Genomic DNA, 24,678 nt, shown 5'->3' on the forward strand with positions numbered 1-24,678 from the left:
CAGGAATTACTCCTGGAGGTGCTCAGGGGACCATATGGGATGCTGGGATTTGAACCCGGGTCGGCCGCGTGCAAGGCAAACGCCCTACCTGTCGTGCTATCGCTCCAGCCCCAGAACAGAGTTTACAAATAAATCTTTTCTCTTTTTAAAAACTTTTGGAAGACTCCTAGCAGTGATTCCAGATCAACTGCTAGTTCAGTGCTCATAGGAGCAGCCGTTTGGTGCCAGGAACAGAACTCGGGCACTCTACGGGCCAGACATGCATTCAGCCCTCTGAACTCACTCCTTGGCTCTACTGATTTCCTTAGGCAGGACAACAGTATCCTAAATATGAAGGAAAATGTCCTCAATCTTAGCTAATGCACAATAAGAAATGGGGGTATAGTATCATTGTGCTGTTTTCATCTTACTTCCAAACACATCAGGAAAACACCCCAACAGATAAAACAAATAACAGATGTTTTTTAACAGTTTCACCAGTGCCAGGAACTGGACCAAGTTTCTCACATAAGCAAATCAAGTAACTGCCAAATCAAGAAAATAAATTTAATTAAACCCCAATATCAAGTATTTGTAGCTGCCATTTTTTGTATTATAAAGTTGAGAAAATAAAATGGCTTACCATACAAAAACGATCAAGCAAATTAGCTCTGACTTTGACTGATTGTATTATGTTTTCCCTGAATTTTCTACTTGTATTCCCTCTCCTTGCAAATTATTAAAATTATTTCTTCCAATAGCAATGTTCTTACTGTTTCAAACTAAAAATCTCACTACCCAAGAAATGCGATTACAACCAAAGATTAAGCAAATCAAGATCAACTACTGATAATAAATACCTTTTGGTAAACATATGAGAAAGGATACTTACTCTTCTTTAAGTCGCTTTTGAAGCTTTTCCTTTGAAAGTTTACTTTCACTGGAATTTTTCATCAAGTTTTTCCGAAACCTATTGTTCATCATCTCAACCCTATAGACAAAAAAAGCATGTTTCAAACATAAACACACACACATATATATATATATATTTAATTTATTTAGGCTCTGTGGGTCACACCCAGCAATACTCCTGGCGGTGCTCAGGTATGGGACCTGCTATAATATCACTCCAGCACCATATACATAAATATCTTTAAAAAAAAAAAACAAAAAAAAACCGTTGCTGCCTCTAGTACTCTGAAACATTTCACTGAGGAGTACATTTAGGTCCTGATATTAAGGTGCGTAATATCCCACATGTAGATTCTCCATTCCCCAAGGACAGAAAGGAGTCTACATAGCGAGAGGGGTGCAGCTCACACTGGACCTGCTTCTGGGCTACTCCCAGATCCATGGTTCAGACAACGCTAGGTGATGCTTGGGGGACCGACCCCATCGAGCCAGGCCTCAAACTAGTCAGGCTGAATACCTGGCAAAAGACTTAACCCCTACACTACCTCTCCAGCCCAATCCAAAACCTAACTCTTCAGAAAACTATTATTTCAAACTCACCTTAGAATACTATGCTGAGGGGCTAGAGCAACAGTATGGCGCATACGGATTGCCTTGCATGCTGCCAACACAGGCTGGATCTCCAGCACCACAAATGGTTCCCCCAAGCACCACCAGGAGGGATCTCTTAGTGCAGAGCCAAAGTCCTGAGCAGTGCCAGGTGTGCATTTCCCCACCCCCCAAAAAAAATTACTATGGTGAAAACACAGAAGGGACTATTTGTCTCTGATGAATTTTACTGTTTTGTTTCTGAGGTGACACCCAGTGATGCTCAGGGGTTACTCCTGGCTCAGCACTCAGGGATCACTCCTAGTGTTGCTTGGGGGACCACATGGGATTCCAGAGACTGAACCCAGGTGGGCTGCAAGCAAGGCAAACACCCTACCCTCTGTACTATCACTTAGGCCCCAAAATTATTTAAGTGGGGAAAAATGCTAACAGCACAAAATATTCTCATTCACTCCAGTACATATTACATATTCTCTACCTTTCTTAAGTCTATGCACAGTCCCAGGTATTGTACTATTTCTTCTCAAAGATGAATTACATAAATTCATATGCTGCTATACAAAGACTATTAATGGGACCGTAGTGACAGTACAGTGAGCAGGGTGCTTGCCTTGCACACAACTGACCCATAATCAATATCCCTGGCACCTCATATGGACCCCAGAGCCCTGCCTTGAGAGATTCCAGGGCTCGGAGCCAGTGGTGATAAGCCCTGAGCACTGCTGAGCGTGGCCTCGAAAACAAATAGTAAAATACTGCTACATGCATTTTTGGGGGGTGGGGGGAGAGGTCACACTTAGTAATGCTCAGGGGTTACTCCTGGCTCTGCATTCAGGAATCACTCCTGGCAGTGCTCTGGGGACTATAGGAGATGCAGGGATTGGACCCAGGTCAGCCACATGCTAGCGTTGTACTATCGCTCCAGTTCCTATTACATGCATTTTTTTTTAAGTACTTTATTTTTGCTTTTTGAGTCACACCCGGTGATGCACAGGGGTTATTCCTGGCTCTGCACTCAGGAATTACCCCTGGCGGTGCTCAGGGAACCATATGGGATGCTGGGAATTGAACCTGGGTTGGCCGCATGCAAGGCAAACGCCCTACCCGCTGTGCTATCACTCCAGCCCCTACATGCATTTTATAAAGGTTGAAAAAGTACATAATCTTGTCCAAGGCCAGTTATGAGCTGACCAAATGAGGCAACTTCAGGTGTGACGTTAAACACAATACTCTCTTAACTAGTCTCTTAAGCATGAGAGGAAAAAGAGACAAGGAGTAGCAAATCAACATGCTAACAATGATTTTCTCTCTGCCATTAATCAATGGCTTTTCCTTTGTATACTTTAAAAAAAAAATTTTTTTTAACAAAACCATGCGTTTGTAAAGAGAACCTTTAAAGAAAAATGCAATTGGGTCTTGGGGTGTTAGCCACACCCAGCAGAACTTACTCCTGGTTCTGTGCTCAGGGATCGATTCTCGAAGACTCCCAGGCTGCCAAGGATCAACTCTAGGCAAGGTAACTGCCCCATATGCTACACTATCACTCTGACCCCATGTGAAATAATGCTTAGAGCAGAGAGACTCTGGGGGAAAAGATTAAGGCAACTAACATTTCCTCGTCTTCATCTTCTTCATCCACCCAAACTGGCTTCTTCTGAGGAGGAAAACTATCTTTTGCTTCATTCTCCACTTCTGAATCATCGGAGTCTTTCCGAACTTGAACCTAGAGAAAAACCAAAACATCTTCAAGTACAAAGGCTTTTACATTTTATAGCAACAAACATAACACACTGAATTTTAGTTTATAAACTTTTTTTTTTAAGCCCTCTATATGAAATAATGGATGTCAGCAGCCAATGCTAGAGACAAAATGAGATGTGGGAATGGGACCTTCTCTAACCACCTGGTTAAAAGGTGTACATTCAAGGGAAAAAAGTTAACAACGCCCAAAGTTCAGGACCCAGCAAGGCACCAACCAACAAGAGCTGACCACTTATCTCACTGATGGCTCTGGAGAAGCCTGTGTTCTCTCTTGAACCCATCTCCTCTGTCTCTCCTATTTCGTTCAATGAAAACTACCTCGCTTCACAAAGGAAAAAAGAAAAAAAAAAAAATGTGTGTTAAGAAAATGGGAAAAATCCCAGTCTACCCAAACCCCAGGACCAGAGGCAGACCAGCGCAGAAGACAAAATGACCTAACTAAATGTCAAACATCATACCTCCGATTGTTAGGAAAACCCTTTTCTCCATTTCCCCGAACCAGGGATGCTTCTTTTTAGCTTTGCGGCTACCCCTACCAGTGCTCAGGAAGACTCACTCCTGACAGTGCTCAGGGAACCAAACTCAGGTGGGCTGAGGGCAGAGGGCAGAGGCGCGCGCCCTGCGCCCCGCACTCTTCTCTCCGGGAACCGTTCCTGACCGTCCCGAGCAAGGACTGCACAACGCAACCCCAGATGGAGCCCGGGAGAGCCACTCACGTGGGCTCGGGCTGCACCAACCCCACGCCTGGGAACGGAACTCAGCACACGAGGGGCCGGGGACTAGCGCTTGCTTCCTCGGTCAGGGCCTTGCCTGGGCCGGGCGGCGATGCCCCTCTTCACCCTCCTCTCCTCCCTGGTCCCCCGCGGACGGCCCAGCTGGGGGGGCGGGGAGGGTCGTGCTGCACGACGGCCACCCGGCCCTGCCGCCCCGCGCGGGGCTTGGCGGGCTCCGTCCTGCTCCGTCCTAGCGGGGCGGGCCTGTCCCGTGGGCCGGTGGCCGGAGCGCAGGTGCCCGGAGCGTGGTAGCACCCGAGGAGACCGCAGCTCTGCGAAACCGCGAGGCCGCGAGGGGCTTCGGGTGCCGGAGGACGGGGGGGGGGGGGGGGGAGTGGGACACAGCAGAGAAAACTAACGGAAGAGCCGAGAGGTCGGTCTCCTCGCACCCGGGGCAGTCGGGCCACGCCCCCCCCAGCCCCGCGCGGGCACCCAGCGCGCCCCGGGGACGGCTTGCCGAGACTCCGAGCGCCACGGTCAGACCCCGGGCGGGCGCCGTCGCCCCGGCCGCACCCGGTGGCGCGACGCGGTGCGAGACGGCGAGCCGGCGGCCGAGACCCGCAGGGGCAAAGTTTGGGGGTCGGCGGGCGGCGCGGCGCGGGCCCCGCAGACGCGCGAGCCGCGCCCGGGCCCGGGGTCTCGGGCTCGCGGCCACCCAGCGCCCGCCCGCGCGCGCCGCAGGTCGCCCAGGCTCCGCCCCCGGAGGCTCGCCGCCCCCCGCGCGCCCCGCCCGAGCGCCGCCGCCGCCGCCGCCTCCCCTCACCCGCGGGCCCCGCAGCCGCCGCAGCAGCGCGTCCTCGTCGGCCTCCGCGGCGCCGAACACCAGCTCCTCCAGGCATCGCTCCACGTCCGGCTTGTCCTCCTCCAGCGCCAGGCGGTTCCGCTGCCGGAGCCGCCGCTCCTCCTCCACCGCCGCCGCGACTGCGACTGCAGCGGTCGCGGCGCTCGGCCCGGCCGGGGGCTTCCGCGGGGATGAAGGAGCCGCCTTGCGGGGCTGCCCGCGCGGCCCCTCGCCGGCCCTCCGCTCCGGCCGCTTCCGGACCTTCCGCTCCGGCTTCGCGCCGGGCCCGCGACCCGCTTTCGTTCGGCTTCTCCGCTCGGGCGGCATCGCGGACTCGGAGGAGCGACGCGGGCGCTCACGTGGAGCCGCACGGCGCGTGCGCGGGGCCGCTGCGCCGCCGGCCGCCGCGGAGGCCCCCGCCCCCACCCCCGGGGACCGGAAGGAGCCTGCGCGGCCCGGCCGCACGTGACCAACCCCGGCGCCCGACGTCACGCCCACGCCCCTCGGGCCCCGCCCCCCGGGGGGGCGTTCCTCCGGGACGACCGATCTTCCGGGTACAGGGGGAAGCGGCGTGACTGGAGTGGGGAAACCTTCACCCACGCGACTTGGCCGTTGCGGCTCGACGGCCCCGGACCCCGCGGACGCCAGGAGCGGAGCGACGCGGGGATGGCCGGATGAGACGCCCCGCTCCGCCTGGTGGTTTTTCGGAACCAGCCGGCCCCCGCGCGCGCCCCAGCTGCTTGGGCCCACCCCGTGGTCTTGGTACGGCCCTGCGAGTACGGCGCCTGCCGAGGGTCCCACGCTGGAGGGGAGAAAAGGAGGGTATGTGGGGAAGTGGGCCAATCGGGGCGCGGGTCACGGCGCAGGCGCGCTGGGGAGGGAGGGCTATGCTAATGTTGTTGATATCCTGGGGCCACCCGAGTTAAAGGGGGGAAATCCGGGGGCTGCCGCCGCCGCCGCCGGTCCGGGCCCAGCCGGGGGCCCCCCCCTTGGAGTCGCGCTAGTCCCGGGGAGAAGGCGCCTTGCCCCCGCCCGGGGAGGGGGCGCCGCGGGCCCGGGGAGCACGGACCACCCCTACCCATGAGGCCCTGATGGAAAACACAAAGGATCGGGTGAGAGCCGAGCGCGGCAGCCGCTTTGTGTGCCAGGTTGGGGTGGTGCTGGGGGGACGCCTGCCGCTCCCCGACCCCAGGACCCCCCCCTGCCGCTTCCTCCCGGGGCTCCCGGGCCTGCTTTTCCCCCACCCACCCCATCCCACGCCCCCCTCCACCTCCGGAGCAACCCCCCCCACGCCCCCGCCAGCCGTTGAGCAATTCAGGGGGTCCCCTCCCCCGCTTCTTTCCTCCCCCCACCCCCGACTCGTAGGGGTTCTCTCTTCCCCCGCTCCGCTCGCGGGAAGGAACCGCGGCGAAGAAAGTTTCTCTGCGCGTCCCGCTACCCACCCCACCCCCACCCCCACGGGTGGCTCCCTCGCACCTAGCCGCCCCCGGGGTGCCGGAGCCCAGACGCCCCCCCCCCGAGCCCGGGGTGGGGGGGTGCCGCGGGCGGGGGGCGCGCTCGCAGAGCCGTTGCGTTGCGCGCGGCACGTGGAGGTGGCCCTCGGGGAAAGGGGGCGGGGTGGGCACGTGGGGGCGGCGGCGCCGGCGCCGGCTGGGAACCCCGGGCCCTAACGTCGCAGGGGCGCGGGAGCCCGTGGAGGTCACCCCCAGCCGCCGGCCCCGTCGGCGGCAGCCCCTGCCGAGGGGTAGGAGGGGTAGGTCGGCCGGCCGCGGCTCCCGGCCCGTGCTTCTCGAATCCGCTCTCACATCCTCCTCGGCTCCCCCCCACCCTCTCCCCGGTCCCCACCGCTCGGTGGCCTATATTTGGGGTGTGCCAAGAAGGAAGGGCAGGGGAGAGGCGGAGGGAGGAGCCGCTGGAAACTTTACCGGGGTCGCGCACCCCTCCCCCGGGCCCCCGGAGAGAAAGGGGGTGGGCTGGGAAAGGACTGCGCGGGGCGGGGACGGGGGAGGGAGCATGCGGGGTGGGGGGGGGGTGTCCCTGCTCCGGTTGTTTTGTTTTGTTTCGTGGGGGGGGCGGGGGTTGTTGTTCGGTGCCCTGTGAAAGTTGAGCAGCATCTCTAGACTTCTCGCGTCTCGAGGCACGTTTGCTCGTTGCCTCCATCCTCTCCCTGGGGATGCCTGATTGCCCCGTGGGGAGTGCCGCGAGCGTCCCCAGGCAGCAGAAGAGGGCTGATAGACAGGGCCCCCCACGAACACACCCTCCTCCGTGCTTGATCTTTCTCCTTGCGACTCTGCTGCGGGGTTTGGAGGCATCCTCTCCAGGAGCTGCCATCCAAATTGACCCTCGTCCTCAGTGTGCAGGGCCCAGTGGCTCTAGTTCAGTGTCTGCTCCTGTTCTCTGCACGCTTTCCCAAGGCTCCCCGTTGTCGCCCGGTGAGCTGTGCTACCCCTGAAAGGAGGGTCAATGACACGAGAATTTGGGGGGGGGGGCTCCTGCGCTCCTCTTCCCGGTGTTGAGTGTGAGGATTAACAGATACCCGTAGGATGTGATTCATGTGGTCTAGCCGCCCGGAGAAACAAGCTTCAGCTGAAACTCCCATCCCCTTAGGTAAGAGTAGGTAGGGCACCTGCTTCCCACCTTGCATGATTTAGAGACTTTCTGCCCGCTCCCGGGCCCTTAGGCTGTATTCCGCCCCCACCCCCCACCCCTTTTGTTTACCTCACCGCCAAAAAAGTGTTTAGAAAGAAAATAGCTGCCTTTTGCTTTTATCACCACCTCCTGTGAATAACAAGTAGCTTCTATTTATATAGAGTCCCATACTCAAAAGTCTTCTGGGTGCCTTTTCAGTTATGGCCAAAATGATCTTCAGTAACTGTATTTATAAGTATCATGGTGCCATGTTGTTAAGCTGCAATATTCATCTTAGATAAACTTTGATACGCACTATTCTAAGTATAGTCACTTTTCGGTTTAATTTGGAAATGATACCAGATAACGAAAAAAAAATTAATTGGGCTGTCTTATTCTTCCTTTGGCATTTGAATAAATGTGCAGTTTCCAGTCATTTTCCTGCTTGCTTCAAATTCGAACTGCCATAACTGCAGTTGACTGGCTTTGCAGACATTTGCATTCTAAACATACTAGACAGGAACAACTGGTTTTTATTTTTAAAGAAGACACTGCTATATTTTTAATGACCGGTTTTAAGTTGGTCTGATTAGTGTCTAAACTGCTGTTCAGATGCTCTTAGTCCCTTAATTACACTGGGAATTGAGCCATCTTAAATTTGTATAAAACAGTCAAAAGGAAATAAAACAATAGCTTAAAGTTAAAATGAAGTATTGTCATAAATACTAAACCACTGAATTACCAAACTCCCAACAGTGCTCAGTGGTTTGAGTGACCACGTTCTAAAAATACACTAGTCTCGTCTCTTCTGGTTGCTCCTTATTTTTCAATTTTTCATCTTGAAAATGTTCACTGTAGGGGATGCACTCTTCACATACATAATTTTAAGATTAGCCAGTTAAACTGTATCATTAGCCTCAGGGTCTCAAATATGAGAGAGAGGGGGATTTTTTTGTTTGTTCTTTTAAGTACAATAGGAAAAAAAGAACTTTCAATAGTTTTGACAAGCTACTCCCGATAGCAGTGTCTTTTTTCCTCTCTCTATTTTGTTGCTAGTGCTGTTGCTGTTTTGGGAACCTACACAGGCCAATCTGAGGGCCATGCTATGCCAGAGATCACACCCATGGCCTTGCACAGACATGTGTTCTGTCACCTGATCCACATCCCTGGTCCTATACCCCTGCGTTTCTAACGAAGATTAGTTACAGTTCATGTGAAGATTGTTAATTGGTTCGGATTTCTTTGAATTTCAGTATTGGGACAGACCAGGCAGTTTTGGGAGATCATGCAGTGTAAGCGATTGAATCTAGGCCACCTCCTCTGGTTTGCAAAGCCTGCACACTAACCCATTGACTTGTCTCCCCAGCCTGGTCTCGAGTTTTTAAAATAATCTTTTTGTAAACCTTTTGAGTATTTTTCCCTCATTTAGGATTTCTGTCCATTTTTCTGGAACCCCAAAGAAAGCATGGAAAGGAAGTTGACCCCATTTGAATTTACCCTAATTTGAGATAGGAAGAAGAAACATTGGCAGAAGGTTGAGCCTTAGTTCTGCTGTTAACTAACTAGATGGCATTTGTTTGATTAAGATCTTTCCCCTCATGTATTTTTTGTTATTGATGTCATCTTTTTCTTTTCCCACATTTCTCATCCTCAGAGCCAAGGGTTGAGATCAATCTTTTTCCAAAGAACTTTCTGTGATGATGGAAAGGTCCTGTATCCGTGCTGGCCACTAACCACTAGCCTTGCAAGGCCACTGCACCCTTAAAAGATAGCTCATATGGTTGAGTCTAGTGCTTTACTTCATGATTTGATCTTTGTGAATTAGCCACCGGTCTGTCACATTGAACATGTTGAGATAGAATACGTTTTCTTAAGCTTAGTCACTAAACTCACTTCTTAGGGCGCTTGTGAAATACAAATCCTCTTTCCTGTAGGTTATGCAGCAAGTCTGCCTGCATTGACTCTAGGGAATTTTATGTTTTAAAAAATGGGTGCCCCAGAAAATGTATTTTTATCAGAACAGGCAGCTAGGGGGACACTGAGATTTCTGAACTCCCTTTGAGTTTTCCTTTCAGCAGCCTGGGATTCAGTGTGGTAGAAGTGAGCGAAGGACGAAGCTGGCAAACAGGCTAGACCTCTCACTCTGCCGCCTCCTGACATGTGATCTTGGGCAAGTTGCCTAATCTCTTGCAGCTTTATTTTCTTCATCTAAAATAATGTACCAAGCATCAATTCTGCCATCCCTCTGAAGACTTTCTGTAACCTATCAGATGTGATGACCAGGATGTAGAAAATTCAAGGGACCAAGGATGTAGCTCAGACATAGTGTTAGATACTTTGAATATGTGCTTTGGGTTTGCTCCCTTGGGAACCTCAGAACCACCCAATTGAGCTGCTGTGAACAATAATAAAAATAATCTTCTGAAACCCTTTTTCCCTATTTGCTTTATCATTAAATTATCTAATATCTACTTATGGAACTGAATAGTTAACTTTTTTTTCAGAGTATATACAATTTTCACTAAATGATTTTTGTAATTTCTTGTGTTTCCATCTATCTTTACAATCTTGGTATAGGACATGGGTATCAGTGTTTTAATGTTTCACTTACCGTAATTTATGTATCTGTTAATAATAGCATTTTGGGCGTTTGTCAGGAATTTGTTGTTTGGCTTAAGGGACATATCCAGCAGTAAGTCCAGCAGTGCTCAGGACTTACTCCTGGTACTGTGCTCAGGAATCACTCCAACAGTGCTCAGGTGCCTGTGGTGCAGGGATGGAACTTGGGTCACCTGTGTCAAGGCAAATGTGTTACCTGCTGTGCTGTCTCTGCAGCCAGTTTCCGGCATTTAGGGGTGTGGCTCGGCAGTAAAGCATCTACCTTCCACAAATGAGGTTTTGAATTTAAACCCAATATGGGGGAGAAAGAATTTGCCGATTTGGGCATTTGATGTTCCACCTCCAAACCCACCACCAGTATCCATGTCCTTCCACCAATGACCCAGGTTTCTTTTTTTTTTTTTTAATTTGGTGCTGTGTATGATGATGTATATATTTATAATCAAAAAATGTCATTTTTATTTTACTTTGAGATAATCAAAATTTTAGACAATTTCAGATTGTTTATAACACCAGAGACATAGTCCAGTACATGTTTGTTTTACTGTTCTATTAATATTTTGTAGCTATCCTCTCATTACATAGCTTTTGAACAACCAACAGCAGATAAATATTTTTAAAGGTAGAGTCAACAATTTACAGTAGTGCTGGAGCATTATATTAGATCGCCGTGACACTTGGTGACCTATTTGACTTATCTTCACTGTATTACAACAAATTCAATTGCTCAGACTAATTGGCGGTATAGTCCCAGCATAGCTTGTATTCTCAAATTTAGTATAGAATTGATACTGATAATGATCTTAAAAACCTTGTAGGCTACTTGTTTCTGACTTCATTTTGACATGATCATCTTATTTTTAATTAGCTTTTCAGGTTCATACTTAAGGATTCCTAGTTTCTTCTGAAGAACAGAAAGCCCACTCATGTGAATTATTTTATTTTATCATACATCCTTCCTGTATGGTAAGTGGCATTTTCCTTATTTGGAAGAAAGGGACACTGAGAACACATTAATGGTTACATTCAGAGTTACAAGTGATAGGACCAAAAGTTGATCCCAAGAAGTAGAAAAAATAAGGGAAGGGGGGTTGAGAGGGTTTGGGGCATACCCAACTATGGTAAGGCTTACTCCTGATTCTGTGCTCAGGGATCATTCCTGGTGGTGCCGGGGGACCATGTGCGCTGCTGGGTATTGAATCAGGGTTAGCCACCTTCAAGGCATGCACCTCATCCTCTGTACTATCACTCCGACTCCAGAAGTAGAAATTCTTAGTATTTCTCATAGATTGGAGACTGCTTCTAGGTCGATTGGGGGGCGGGGTAGGGAGAGAGAGAGCGAGAGTGCGCGCTTAATGTACTGGAGCACATGCCTTGCATGTCGGAGATCTGAGTTTTGTGCCCCACGTGACCTGGTGCTTGGTCCCCCAGCTCTGAGCAGCCCTGACTTCATTAGCTAGCGTACTGCCCTAGCGTTCCCTTCAGCGTTTCATTTTCTCCAGTCAGTTATGCAGGTGACTGCCTTTTGTTTCTTCTTGATTGAATCACTGGCTTGAATTTATTGTTTGTTTCACATTGAGCTTGTAGAAAACAAAAACAATAATCCCAAATATTTACGTTGCTCCTTTCTATATTCTTATAGAAAGAATAAAGGCTTTTCTGTTCAGGCCAGTGAGTTGCACCGCTGTGCCAGACTGTGCTTTCCCTCCAGATGGAATAAGAAGAGAGCAGTGAGAGGTAAAGAGCTCTTGGACGCCTACTGAGCCCGAGCATCAGAGATGATCTATGTGGGGGTTTGGTTTGTGTTTAAGTGTTTGGCTTTGGGGCCACCCAGCAGTGCTCAAGGATTACCCTGGGGCGGGGGGTCATTTGTAGGAATGCTGGGGATCGAACATCCGACCCGTTGAACTAGCTCTCCGGCCTCTGAGAGTATTCTTTCTTAAAATTTGTGAGCGCAGTGTCTTGTGACCTTCAGAATCAAGATTTGAGAATACTTATGCTCCATGCTTAAGTATGAAAGTTTGAAAATAATGTAGGCCATTGCACGTATTGACTTGGATGATGAGTTGCTTGATCTCTTTTGCCAGGGAGCAGGGGACTGGGCTTCAGGGCCACACCGACTTGGTGCTCAGTTTTCAGCAGTTACCCATGACTTGGTGGGGAGGGGGCGGGTGGGCAGAGGGGACATAGTGTGGCCTAGATTGGGCACAGGCCTCCTGCACAAGAAAGGTGCTACAGCTCTTTGAGCTCTTCCCCAGCCCAGACGTGGTTATGTTTTGATGAGTTTGTTTGTTCGTTTATTTATTTATTTATTTTTCTTTTTGGGTCACACCTGGCTCTGTACTCAGGAATTACTCCTGGCAGTGCTCAGGGGACCATATGGGATGCTGGGAATCGAACCCGGGTTGGCAGCCTCCAAGGCTAACACCCTACCCGCTGTGCTATCGCTCCAGCTCGTTGTGATGAGTTTATGTTGAAAATATACTATTTGCTACTTGTTTGCTTATGTATATGTGCTTACATTTAGAGTTTATGGTATCTTCTATGAAGTTTTTTCTAGAAAAGTTTCAGTTAAACTTTTGGTTCAAATGTCTCTACCTTTTCATTCCTTTTTAGATGTTATAGGAACTAAATAATGTTTGTTGGGGTTAAAATTACAGTAAGAAAATTAAATTCTGCTGATTGATCCCTTAACATTTTCCACAATAAACGCATTTTATCACTGAATAATTAAATATCTTATGTTTCAAAAACAGAAAAGTTAAAATTACCTTCCTCTTTTATTCTTATCACAATAGTTAAGCTATTCTTTCTAGGATCTTTCAAAATATGTGTGTAAAAGATATTTTCAGCTGTGCACATACCAACATTTATTGCTTTTTAATTGAAATCCATGCAATTCATGTTTTTCTCTATAATGTTACTACACAGAACATTATTCTGTATAAATTCTTGTGTACTGTGACTTTTTAAAGACCAGATTTTTTTATTTTATTAAAGCACTGTGATGTGCAAAGTTATTTATAGTTGTTTTAGGTAGACACAATGTTTCAGCACAGGTCCCAGCATCTTTCACTAGTTTGTTGAAGTTTGGGTTTCATGTTTTCAAGTTGGCTATGTGGTTTAGATAATTTGCTACACCACTCCCCTGCACCCAGGGTACTGTGTACTTGGGTACCTGTGCACCAATCCCCTTGACTCCTTTCCCCATCCCTTGCTTGTTTCCCATCATCTGTTTCTTATTCCCCACCTTCTTGTTTTCTTCTCTGTTCTTATCCCTATACTTTGGGGTACTTGTCTTTCCACCAAATGTATAAGCATGCTTTGTGAAATATAAATGATAGTTAGCTTTTACAAAAATACACATACATAATAGTGTAGCATTAAAAAAGGATAAAATTACCCTCAGATGAATCTGTGAAACAGTCTTTTCTAATTTAGCTCTAATGAAACATTTAGCTCTTTCAGCTTGTTGCACCTAGTATCTTTCAACATTTCTAAATAGCACTGTAGTACTGTTGTCCCATTGTTCATCTATTTGCCCAAGCGGGCACCAGTAATGTCTCCATTGTGGGACTTGTTGTTACTGTTTTTGGCATATCGAATACACCACGGGTAGCTTGCCAGGCTCTGCCATGCGGGCAGGATACTCTTAAGTAGCTTGCCGGGCTCTCTGAGAGGGACGGAGGACTCGAACCCGGGTCAGCCACGTGCAAGACAAATGCCCTACCCTCTGTGCTATCGCTACAGTCCACATTTCTAAATAGTGCACTTATTTGTGTATGAATTTTATTTTTATGTATTTTGGCTTTTGGCATCACACCCAGCAATGCTCAGGGGTTGCTTCTGGCTCTACACTAGAAATTACTTCTGGAGGTGCTTGGGGGACCATATAGGATGTAGGGGATTGAACCCGGGTCAACCATGTGCAAGGCAAATACCCTAGCTACTGTACCATCACTCCGGCCCCTGTGTATGAATTTTAGGTGATATCTTTTGACTACCTCTGTGGTAAGGAGTTACCATATACACCCAGTGTAAAAACGACCTGTTTTCCCACCTGTGATCATCCCATCACCTTATAATAGCAGTGTTCAAAAAGCATCACCTGAAGCACTTTCATTTGATTCTGCTTCTCTTTTTACATGTTAACTGATAGAACCATAATTAACAGTTTTAAATTAAACTTAGATTTTCCCCACTATCTGAAAGTAGAACATTCCTATTTAATATGTAGGTAAGTTTTGTTTGTTGCTTTTTTCAGTTTTGAGATGCTCAAAAAAAAAAATTATTTCTTCATTTAAGTTAATGGTAATTAACATCCTCAGACTGCAAACCTAATTACCCATAGAAACATTCTGCTTTCAAGAAAGCAAGGAAATCACATATAAGTGTTCGTTTAGTTGTACGACCTTGAACAGTTGCTTATTTTTGTTGAGTTTTGGTGGAATGGGGGTGGGGGGTTACACCCAGCAGAGTGCGCAGCTCTTCCTCTCGGCTCTGCATTCAGAGATCACTCCTGGTAGGGGTCAGGGGACTCTAGGGTGTGCCAGAGATCAAACCCAGGTGGGCTACATGCACACACGCACCCTGTCCTCTGTAGTATCACTCCAGCCCCAGTTGCTTAATTTTGGTCTTCTATTTCCTCATCTGTAAAGTGAGAATGACTCGGCTTAAAAGGATTAGATGCATATCTACACAGTGAGTATTTAAAATATTTTTACTACGGACAGTGTTCTATAAAAATTGTGTCAGTAATTATAACAGACTTTGGAAAAACAATGTGATGGAGAGTACAGGCATTAAGGTTCTTGCTGCAGAGCCAGGAGTAACTCCTGAGCATCGCCGGGTATGACCCAAAAAAATGACAGAAAAGAATCTGATAAGCTGTTATTGTGGAACTCACAAACTCTTAGAGGGCAAAGATGATTTTTGAACCAAGTTGGATGAAAATGAGGCTTAGTCCAGAAGATGTTAGATGAGACCAAAAGGTGAACCTATGGTAACAAAACATTTAAGAAAATGCCAAAGCAGCATTTCTAAAACTGATACATCAATGTACATTTCTTCTTATTCTTGAGAATAATAAGGAGAGCATGATCCAAATTTCTCACCTTCTTCAAGCAACAAAAAGTATATAAAAATTACACACCACTCACGCCCAAATCTTATTAAGAAGTAGATTATACAACTTTTCAAATTGTACAAGTAAAATTCCTACAAGTAAAAAGCGCCTGATGCTCCTTACTGTGGACAGGGAGAGAGAAGAATGATGTAAATATGAAGCACAATATTCCACTGCCCAAAAGCTAATATAACACTAGATTCCAAATTACTGAACACAGGTTTAAAGTTTGTTATTTCACAGATGTAGGCCTCAGAGGAGCTCTTGAAAATAATTTAAATTGGCTCAGGATTTAGTAGCCTATACTTATAAGCAGTGCTTCATAGGATAGGCAAGGGATAAAGACATTTGTGGCTTATTAATCTGGCAGTGAAGAGAAGAGAGGCAGTCTCTCAGTTAAAGAAAGAGAAAGTAAACTCCAGGTGTTCTTGAGCTAGGAAATCTTTGCATGGACTGAATATAGAAGCAAGTGGACCACATCCATTCTGAAGTACTGTAAGAAAAAAGCAGTGTGACTCAGCATTTCAGCTAATGAAAATTTACACACACACCCCAAGAGAGTAAAAGAAAATAGACACAGGTCAGAGGAATAGTACAGCCGATAGAACACTTGCTTTGCACATGACCAACCTGAGTTTGATCCCCAGCACCCCATATGGCCCCCTGAGCACCTCTGTGTGTGATTCCTGAACACAGAGCCAGCCAGGAGGGAGTAAGCCCTGAGCACTACCAGGTGTGGCCAAACTCTTTCCCCCACCCTGCCCCCAAAAAATACTTAAAATGAAATAAAACATCCTGAAATCATTTGGCAATGGGTAGGAAACATCTTGAATGAAAAAGCAGAGAACTGAAGGAAACAAACAGGAACTAATAGTCTTGCATATGTTTACAGGGGGAAAAAATCCTCTTACAGAAACCCAATCATAAACAGCTTTGTAATTCTCTATCTCAACAGTGATTCAATAAATATTTTTAAATCCTCTTAGAAAAGAATAAGCTGTAAAGTTCTCACTTAACAAACAGTAGATTAAACTGAAATATAAGACATTGAAAAGCAGGAAGCTAGTCAAGAGAATGAATTTTTTTTTTTCTTTTTGGGTCACACAGCAGTGCTCAGGGATTACTCCTAGCTCTGCACTCAGGAATCACTCCTGGCAGTGTTCAAGGAACCATATAGGATGTTGGGAATCAAACCCAGGTCAGCCACGTACAAGGCAAACACCCTACCTGCTATCCTGTCACTCCTGCCCCCGAAAATAAAAATATTTTAATTATTTTTTATTTAACATATATATAATTTGCTTTTTGGGTCACACCCAGCAATGCACAGGGGTTACTCCTGACTCATGCACTCAGGAATTAATGCCTGGCGGTGCTCAGGGGACCATATGGGATGCTGGGAACTGAACCCGGGTCAGCCACATGCAAGGCAAACGCCCTATTCACTGTGCTATCGCTCCAGCCCCTGAAAATTAATTTTTAATTGAACTTAAGTGGAAGCTGAATCTGAAAGCCCATTGTGTAATTAGTATCCTTCCAGAAGGGAAAAAGAATAGAAAAATAAAACCATGGCAATACAATTTTAACCAACCTAAGAAAATTGTGGAAATAGTAAGAATGAATCAAATGCATCAAAGTTTATGTCAAAAGATAAACTCCAGTTTATAACTGTATGACTTCAGAGATGCAAAAAAAATTCTTAGAACTCCAATCAAAAGGATAAAACGTATATAAGAACTATAGACTGGTATTAAATTTCTCAAAAGCAGCATACAAAGCAAGTCAGAGGTGCAGAATAAAGAAAAAAATACAAATCAAAAATAACAAGAAAAGGTAAACCTATTTAGAGCAACCATATGTAAATTTTTTCATTCTAACAAAGTAGAAAGCAACTAAAAATACAGAATGGGAAAGAAAAAATGGGAAGAAAATAATGTTGATGCCTGGTTTGGCTACTTGGAAGATACAGAAGATCCAAAAACAAAACAAGGCTATACTGTCACTGTCGTCCCATTGCTCATCGATTTGTTCGAGCGGGCACCAGTCTCACCATTGTGAGACTTGCTGTTACTGTTTTTGGCATATCGAATATACCACGGGTAGCTTGCCAGGCTCTGCCGTGCAGGCAAGATACTCTTGGTAGTTTGCCGGGCTGTCCGAGAGGGGTGGAGGAATTGAACCCGGCTCAGCTTCATGCAAGGCAAACACCCTACCCACTGTGCGATAGCACAGATATTGATCCAGCCTGCACTCCCTTGCTAGAACCTCCAAACAAGGCTAATAAAGGAAAAAGTACTTAGGAGATTGGGAAGTTCAGAGGGGGTGAAGCACATGCTTAGTATGTGTGAAACCCAGAGTTAGTCTCCAGCATCTAGTACAACTCCCCACCCTTCCCCAGTACTTGGCGTAGCCCTTTGCCCCCAGGTACTGATGGATACAGGCCTGGTTGCACCCAGCATCAAACCCCTTGGCCCACACAGCTGAGCCAAGAATCTTCTGGATGAATCATCCTTTTTTTTTTTTTAATCATTTGCAAATCCACATTTTTATTAATAAATTCTCTTTGCTAAGGGGACAGGTGTCACCTTCACTCTTCTTTTTTATGAATCATCCTTTTTTAAAAAATAATAAAAATCAGGGCTAGAGAGATGGCTTGAGGAACTGAGTTCATGCTTTGCCTGCGGGAGACACTACTGGCAAGGGAAAAAAAATCAGTAAGTTCATGAAGCGTTCACATAGTGTGTACTGCATAATGCACACTATACCAAAGTGATCAGACAGAATTGTTGATGAGGTATGGCCCGGTGGTAGGGGTGGGGAGTCACACACAACTTGGCTGTGGTATTTGGTCATGTGCTCCCAGGGTCCACACACATCAGTTGTGGTGGTGACGACAAGAACTCGCCTGGAGTCGGGCTTTCTGGTGATGATGCTCACACGTGCTTTAGTTGCAGTACTCACTGGGGATTGTACCCACTGAGTTATAGTCACACACATCTGATGGCAATGCGGCCAGAAATAGCTTGCAGTGGACAGCAGAGACGTCCACAGCAGAGATGCAATGATCATGCTTCGGGCACGTGGTATCAGCATATGGCATCAGCAGGAACTGGGCCCATGACCACACACTTCTAATACCAGCCTGCTGCATTGCCAAACTATCTTCTGGGTCCCAGCATAGATTTTAACTTAGTACATTGTACCAAGATCACTTCTGGCTATAACACAACAATATTCTGAGTCTTGATGATGTAAATGCAAATGATAAAATTTCTGTAGAGAAGGATTTAGTATACCTAAAAAAGTTAAATTTGGGGCTGGAGCGGTAGCACAGTGGCTAGGGCATTTGCCTTGCACTCAGCCAACCTGGGTTCCATTCCCAGCATCCCATATGGTCCCTTGAGCACAGCCAGGAGTAACCCCTGTGCATTGCCAGGTGTGGCTCAAACAGGAAAAAAAAACAGTTACATTTACAGTCTTCCAATCTACTTTGCATCCCACTTGAGAATAGACTGTAGGTAAATCTCACTTTAAATGCGTGTACATATGTTCATGTATTGCAGGTGCATTTGTAATTAGAAAACTGGTGTCCCGAGGAAAATTGGCAGAATAAATAATGCAGTGGTGTGCTATGTACTGAAATGGAATTATTTTCTAACTACCCAGCACAGAATTAACAAAGCAGAAAGTATAGGGCTTCAGGCACTTGCCTTGTGTGCAACCTAACCTGGTTAGATCTCCAGCACCTTATCTGTCCCCTAAATATTGAGGCCCAAAATTTCAAGATACATAACCTTAAAAAAATTAAAAACATGTGGCCAGAGCAATAGTAAATTGGGTAGAGCACGTGGCCAACCCAGGTTTGATCTGTGGCCTCTTAAATGATCCTCTGAGCACCACCAAGAGTGATCCTGACTGCAGAGCCAGGAATATCCCAGAGCACTGCCAGATGTGGACATCTCTCAGAACACAAAAACGGCAAAGGAAGTACAGAGGTATGTGTGACCTTTTGTTAAAAAGAAATATTTCTAACCCTATTTATGAAGACAGTGCCAAAAGCCAAGAGGGAGGCCCCTGCCCTGCTCACAGTTGAAGTGAAGCTTTCAAGGCCAAGAAGGCAGTGCTGAAAGGGTCCACAGCCACAACAAGAGGATCCGAAAGGCACCCACCTTCCAAAGACCCAAAATGCTGCCTCCGAGAAGCAGCCCCAGTGTCCTCAGAAGAGCATCCCAGGAGAAACAAGCCTGACCATTATACCATCATTAGGTTCTCTCTGATCACTGAGTGAGTCATGAAGAAGATAAAACATTGTGGATGTCACGTCCAACAAGTACCAGATTAAGCAGGCAGTGAAGAAGTTCTGTGACATTGACACGACCAGGGTCAATACCCTGATTAGGTGTGATGGAGAGAAGAAGGCATCTGTTTGGGTGGCTCCTGACTATGACACCTCGATGCTAACAGTTGGGATCATCTAAAGGGTCCCCCTGGCTAATCCTAAATACAAATTTTTTTACCATAAAAAAATGCATACATATATACACATATGTGTATATATATATATGTGTGTGTATATATATATACATACATATATATATATATATATATGCTTATCTTTAACAAGATTGATGTGCAAAGAAGTAAACCAGAAAGCAAAGTTGGGTTCCCCTACCTTACATGAGTGTGGAAGACAAAGGAAATGATGGCATTTGCCTAGTGGTTTTCCTTTTAGTTCTCTTCTTGATATTTGAAAGCAGAGTGATCTGGTAGTGCCCAAAGTGAAAAAATCAGTGAGAGTGGTTGAGGGGGCTAAAAAAAAAAAGCAACTCAAAATCAGCTTATTTAAAATCAACATAACCACATTGAAGGAAGCAGGGGAGATAATTCACATAGTACAGGGGTTAAGTCATTTGCATGCAGGTGTCTTCAGTTCGATTCCCAGCACTGCAAATGACCTCCTGAGCACCTCAGTGCCCCCCCCCAAAAAAGTATATTTTTAAAATTAACTCAGTACTCCCTCAATTTAAAGAACTACAAGGAACTTTTTAAAAAAATTCTTTTTTTTTTTTGGTGAAGCAAGAAGAATTTATTGAAACTTATTTAGAAAGATAAGGGGAAGTACATATTTGCGAGAATACAGGCTTCTCTAGAGTGGGAATAAGCAAGTATTGAGACAAGTGGAACAGATAAGTGTTCAAGGGAGAACATGGGCTTGAAGAGCAGGCCCGAATTCTTAACGTGATTTGTAGCATTCAGAGTGTATTATGAAAAACGTCTAGAGAGCTAGGATTGGGGTTAAGTTGCTTGACTGGCGTATGTCCAACCCCACTTTGGTTGCCAGCACCACATATGGCCCTCCGAGCATCACCAGGATAAGCCCTGTGTGCTGCCAGTTGTAACCAAGAAAACGACAATAATAGTAAATGATAGGAACACTGAGCAGTCCGACAGCCTATAGGTATGTCCTGTTTAGAATTGCTTTTATTTTGGGGCTTGGGGCTTTTTCACTTTGTTTGGAGGATTGGAGGCTTCTCCCAGTAATTCTTGGTTAAAAGGGCCCAGGACACATTGCTTCTCCATCCCTGTGGCAGTACTTGGCCACCACATCACATAGTGTTCAGAGGGCTTTATGGCACAGGGATCAAAGTGGGTCAGCCACATAACAAAACGTGCACATTTATCCTTGTACTATTTCTCTGGCTAGAGAATTGTTTTTGCTGGGTGTCAGGTTTCCTAAAACTACTTACTCTGTGTGTGTGTGTGTGTCTGTCTGTCTGTCTGTCTGTCTGTCTCAAACCTTGTTTTTGCTCTGTGTGTGTGTGTGTGTCTGTGTGTGTGTGTGTATGTCTCAAACCTTGTTTTTGCTGGGTGTCAGGTTTCCTAAAACGTGTGTGTGTCTGTCTGTCTGTCTGTCTGTCTGTCTCAAACCTAGGGCCTCATGTGCTCTCTCTATTGCTGTGCCACATTTGTGGTCTCCATTTTAATTTATTGACCTGGAGATTTTCTGACCATCTAGGGTAGGTTATGATCTCAGGCATACTCAGGAAGTCAAGCCTGTGATCACAAAATCTCAAAAGGAGCCCTCACTTCCAGAATCTGGGCAGAAAAGCTCCCTTTGAAGTCAGATTTATATGTAATAGGTCTTTTTCCTTACCCCCCCTTTCACTGAAATTGTAGCCTCTTCAGAGATTTTGTACTACAGGAAATAGCTTTGTATACAGGGTTCATATATGGGATCTATATGTGTATATTTATATATTAGTGGTATTTTATCTAAGGGGGGGTGGGGCAGGAAGAGAGCTCAAAGGATTGGAGCATATGCTTTGCATGCAGGAGGCCTGGCTTCCATCCCTAAGGAAAAACAGTTCAGGAAAATATTTCCCAGGAATACAGAGTCCTAGATTATGTATGTCACACTATTCATTCCTTCCTTATTTGGGGCAATCGGGAGCCGGATTGGCTGCATTTTGGGCTTTCTTACCCCTTGTGTTGTATAGTGGAATATTTGCTGTGTGCACTAGCTGTATGGAAAATATCAAAGAACATTTCACTAAATCAGGTGTAGAAATCTTTGTATGCCAAGGGCCATTTGGATTTTTGTTATTTGGGGGCTTTTACTGCTCAGGGCTTACTCCTGGCTCTACACTAAGAAATCACTCGTGACCATATGAGATGCCAGGATGGAACCCTGGTCAGCCACGTGCAAGGCAGGCACCCTACCCACTCTCCAACCCCAACCACTTGGATATTTTTACCAGCATTTGGGGGCCATACAGCACAGGCAAGGGTATCCACAGTCACTTGACAAGGGACATATATCTTCATCTACTCAGGACCATGGTATGGCCCAAAGGCCAGACCTTCTCACCCCTTCTCTAGATTGTTAATCCTTTTGAAGATGTCTTGGAAAAGACTGCATAAATTGTAGCACTGCACTATAGCACTGTCTTCCCGCCAGTAACATAATATCCTTCATTAATTATCAGCATAGTAAAGGCTAGGAGAAACTTCTAAGAAAGGAAAACTTTTGAAACATTTTGTACTATAAAGCTTGTTGTTGTTGTTGTTGTTGTTTCTTGTAAACAGGCTGTTGAAATTTTAGGGTGAGATCTCTGACAAGCAGGTACTCTGTGCTGAGTCCAGAGAGAAAGTACAGTGGGTCAGATGCTGCCTTCTGTGCAGCTGCCCAGAGTTTATTCCCCTGCACCAAATATGGTCCCCTGAGCACAGCTGGCAGTGACCTAGTCCCCTCCCTGCCCCACCCCCCTCACCCACACACACAAAGATATTCTGTGCTGACATTTAAGAGTTAATGAATATGCAATAGCTTCTCATCCAGCAGGCAGTAGACCTACTTATATACAAAGTGTGAATTTATAAAAGTACATATATATTTGCCTGGAGGTGGACTGTATGAATTTATGAAGATCTTAGAATTAAGTTTGTATTCTAGGCACACACAACCCCCAAGCCCTCAGTAATTTATGAAATGGAAATTCCTTTCCATTGCCACCAGCGGAAAGGGGCATTGCACCAGGAACCCAGGCCTTCAGACCCCTTCATGCCCTGACCGCTAGATCCCTCTCTGACCTCTTCTCCTGCATCGCTCACAGTGGAAACCGGCGCACTGGCCTTCCAGTGTGCAAGTATGTTCTAGTCTAGCATTTGTCTTGCTGCTCCTTTCCTGCAGGACTTTCCAGTATCAGCCTCTGAATCTCAGTTGATTACCCCTGCTCGGTTCTTTCATCACATGGCCTTGCTTGAATCTCTCACCTGTAGCTCTGTGAGAACTATGGTTATTGTCTGCTGTGTACATCACTGTCCGTCTGTAGCCTGTTTCCTTGTTACACACAAATGCTTGATAAATAGTGACATTGAAGACAAACACTTGCCCAGCATCACAATGAATCAGCACCACGAAGCTGAGTCTCAGACCTAGTTCTTTCAGAATTCTGGTTGTTCACCATACTTTCCTAAGTAGGGATTTCCTATTTTCTGTTCTTTTCCTTTGAACTTTTTCAAAATTTTCTTTTGAAATTACCTTGTCATTTCATTGATTCTTTAAAATTTTTTGGAGGCAGATGATGTTCATTTTTGAATATAATAACTGAAATTATCCCTTATCTATTCAGTTATTAGAAACAAATCTGCTGGATAAGATGGATAATGAACACAGACAAAGGGGGCCAGAAAAATAGTACAGTGGGCAGGGTGCTTGTCTTGCACGTGGCCAACCTGGGTTTGAACCCCAGCACCTCCTCTAGTCCACTGAGTTTCACCGGGTGTAATCCCTGAGCACAGACCCAGGAATAATCTCTGGGTAGAGCTGGGAGTGACCCAAAAACAAAAAATTAGATGGACTGTACAGATGCCTCAATGGGCTGGGTGCATGCTTTGCTTGTCAGAGGCCCAGGCTCAATTTCCAGTACCACATATGGTCCCCTGAACACCACAGGAACTGTAACTTGTTTCTGAGCACGGCTGGGTGTGGTCAAAAAAAGAGAGAAACCAGGGTTTTGTTCTTTTGAGCGACACCTGGCAGTGCTCAGAGGCTACTCCTGGCTCTCCCCTGGTAGTTGGGACCAAGGCTTAGAACTAGGGTTGGCAGGATGCGCGTGCCTTAACCCTGTCAGTCTCTCTGGTCTTATAGCTGGGTTTTGGAGATTTTTTTGTTTAGCCATTGTTCATGTCAGAGAAAATAGGATTACACAGAAATGTCATTGTCCAGTTTTTTCAGTATCTTAAATTGATCTCATAAATTTTTAATTCTCATCTCATACTCTTAGTGATTTTTTAAAATCACGAATGCTCTAAATTGCCAGCATGTATGAGGCCCTGGATTTTATTCCCTCAACCACACGTGATTCCCATATACACAAGCCCCTCTCCTGACACCAGCAGGAGCAACCCTTTCATAGCTGATCGTAGCCTGGAAACAGGTCATCTGCTCTGTGTTATTTCACCACGTTTGTTTTTTTTTGTTGTTTTTTTGCTTTTTGGGTCACACCCAGCAATGCTTACAGGTTACTCCTGGCTTTGCACTCAGGAATTGCTCCTGGCAGTGCTTGGGGGACCATATGGGATGCCAGGGATTGAACCCGGGTCGGCCGAGTGCAAGGCAAACGCCCTACCCGCTGTGCTATCGCTCCGGCCCCTCACCACGTTTGTTTGATTATTCATTTATTTATTTGGGGGTCACACCCAGCAATGCACAGGGGTTACTCCTGGCTCATGCACTGAGGAATTACTCCTGGCGGTGCTCAGTGGACCATATGGGATGCTGGGAATCGAACCCAGGTTGGTCGCGTGCAAGGCAAACGCACTACCCACTGGACTATTGCTCCAGCCTCTCACCACGTTTTTTTAAAACAATATCATCTGCTTTGATCATTTTTAGAGAAAATTAACACCTGGTTTATGGCAAAATTTGGATGGTATGATGATTATCTGCTTTCTTTTCATAGTTTGGAGAGGGGTCACAGCCACAGGTG

The 24,678-nt window shown here is 46.4% G+C and overlaps 2 protein-coding genes across 4 annotated transcripts in view; one reads left to right on the forward strand and one right to left on the reverse strand.

Moving 5' to 3' along the window:
- Positions 1–5,254, reverse strand: part of UTP18 (UTP18 small subunit processome component) — a 30,965-nt gene extending 25,711 nt beyond the window's left edge. Inside the window, exons 1-3 of the mRNA XM_055130030.1 lie at positions 4,798–5,254; positions 3,111–3,223; positions 872–970 (exon numbers count right to left, since the gene is read on the reverse strand). Coding sequence (XP_054986005.1) covers positions 872–970; positions 3,111–3,223; positions 4,798–5,142 — 557 coding nt within the window. The 5' untranslated portion in view covers positions 5,143–5,254. The remainder of the gene's footprint in view (positions 1–871; positions 971–3,110; positions 3,224–4,797) is intronic.
- A 431-nt stretch (positions 5,255–5,685) lies between these two features.
- The window catches only part of MBTD1 (mbt domain containing 1), a 66,035-nt gene continuing 47,042 nt past the window's right edge, over positions 5,686–24,678 (forward strand). For all 3 annotated transcript variants that reach the window (XR_008629103.1, XM_055130028.1, XM_055130029.1), the window contains exon 1: positions 5,686–5,927. Coding sequence is in view for 2 of the 3 variants with exons in the window: in XM_055130028.1 (XP_054986003.1) it covers positions 5,907–5,927 (21 nt within the window). In the remaining variant the exon portion in view is untranslated. The remainder of the gene's footprint in view (positions 5,928–24,678) is intronic.

The sequence above is a fragment of the Sorex araneus genome, chromosome 3, assembly GCF_027595985.1.
Source record: "Sorex araneus isolate mSorAra2 chromosome 3, mSorAra2.pri, whole genome shotgun sequence".
In the NCBI taxonomy this organism is placed as follows: domain Eukaryota; kingdom Metazoa; phylum Chordata; class Mammalia; order Eulipotyphla; family Soricidae; genus Sorex; species Sorex araneus.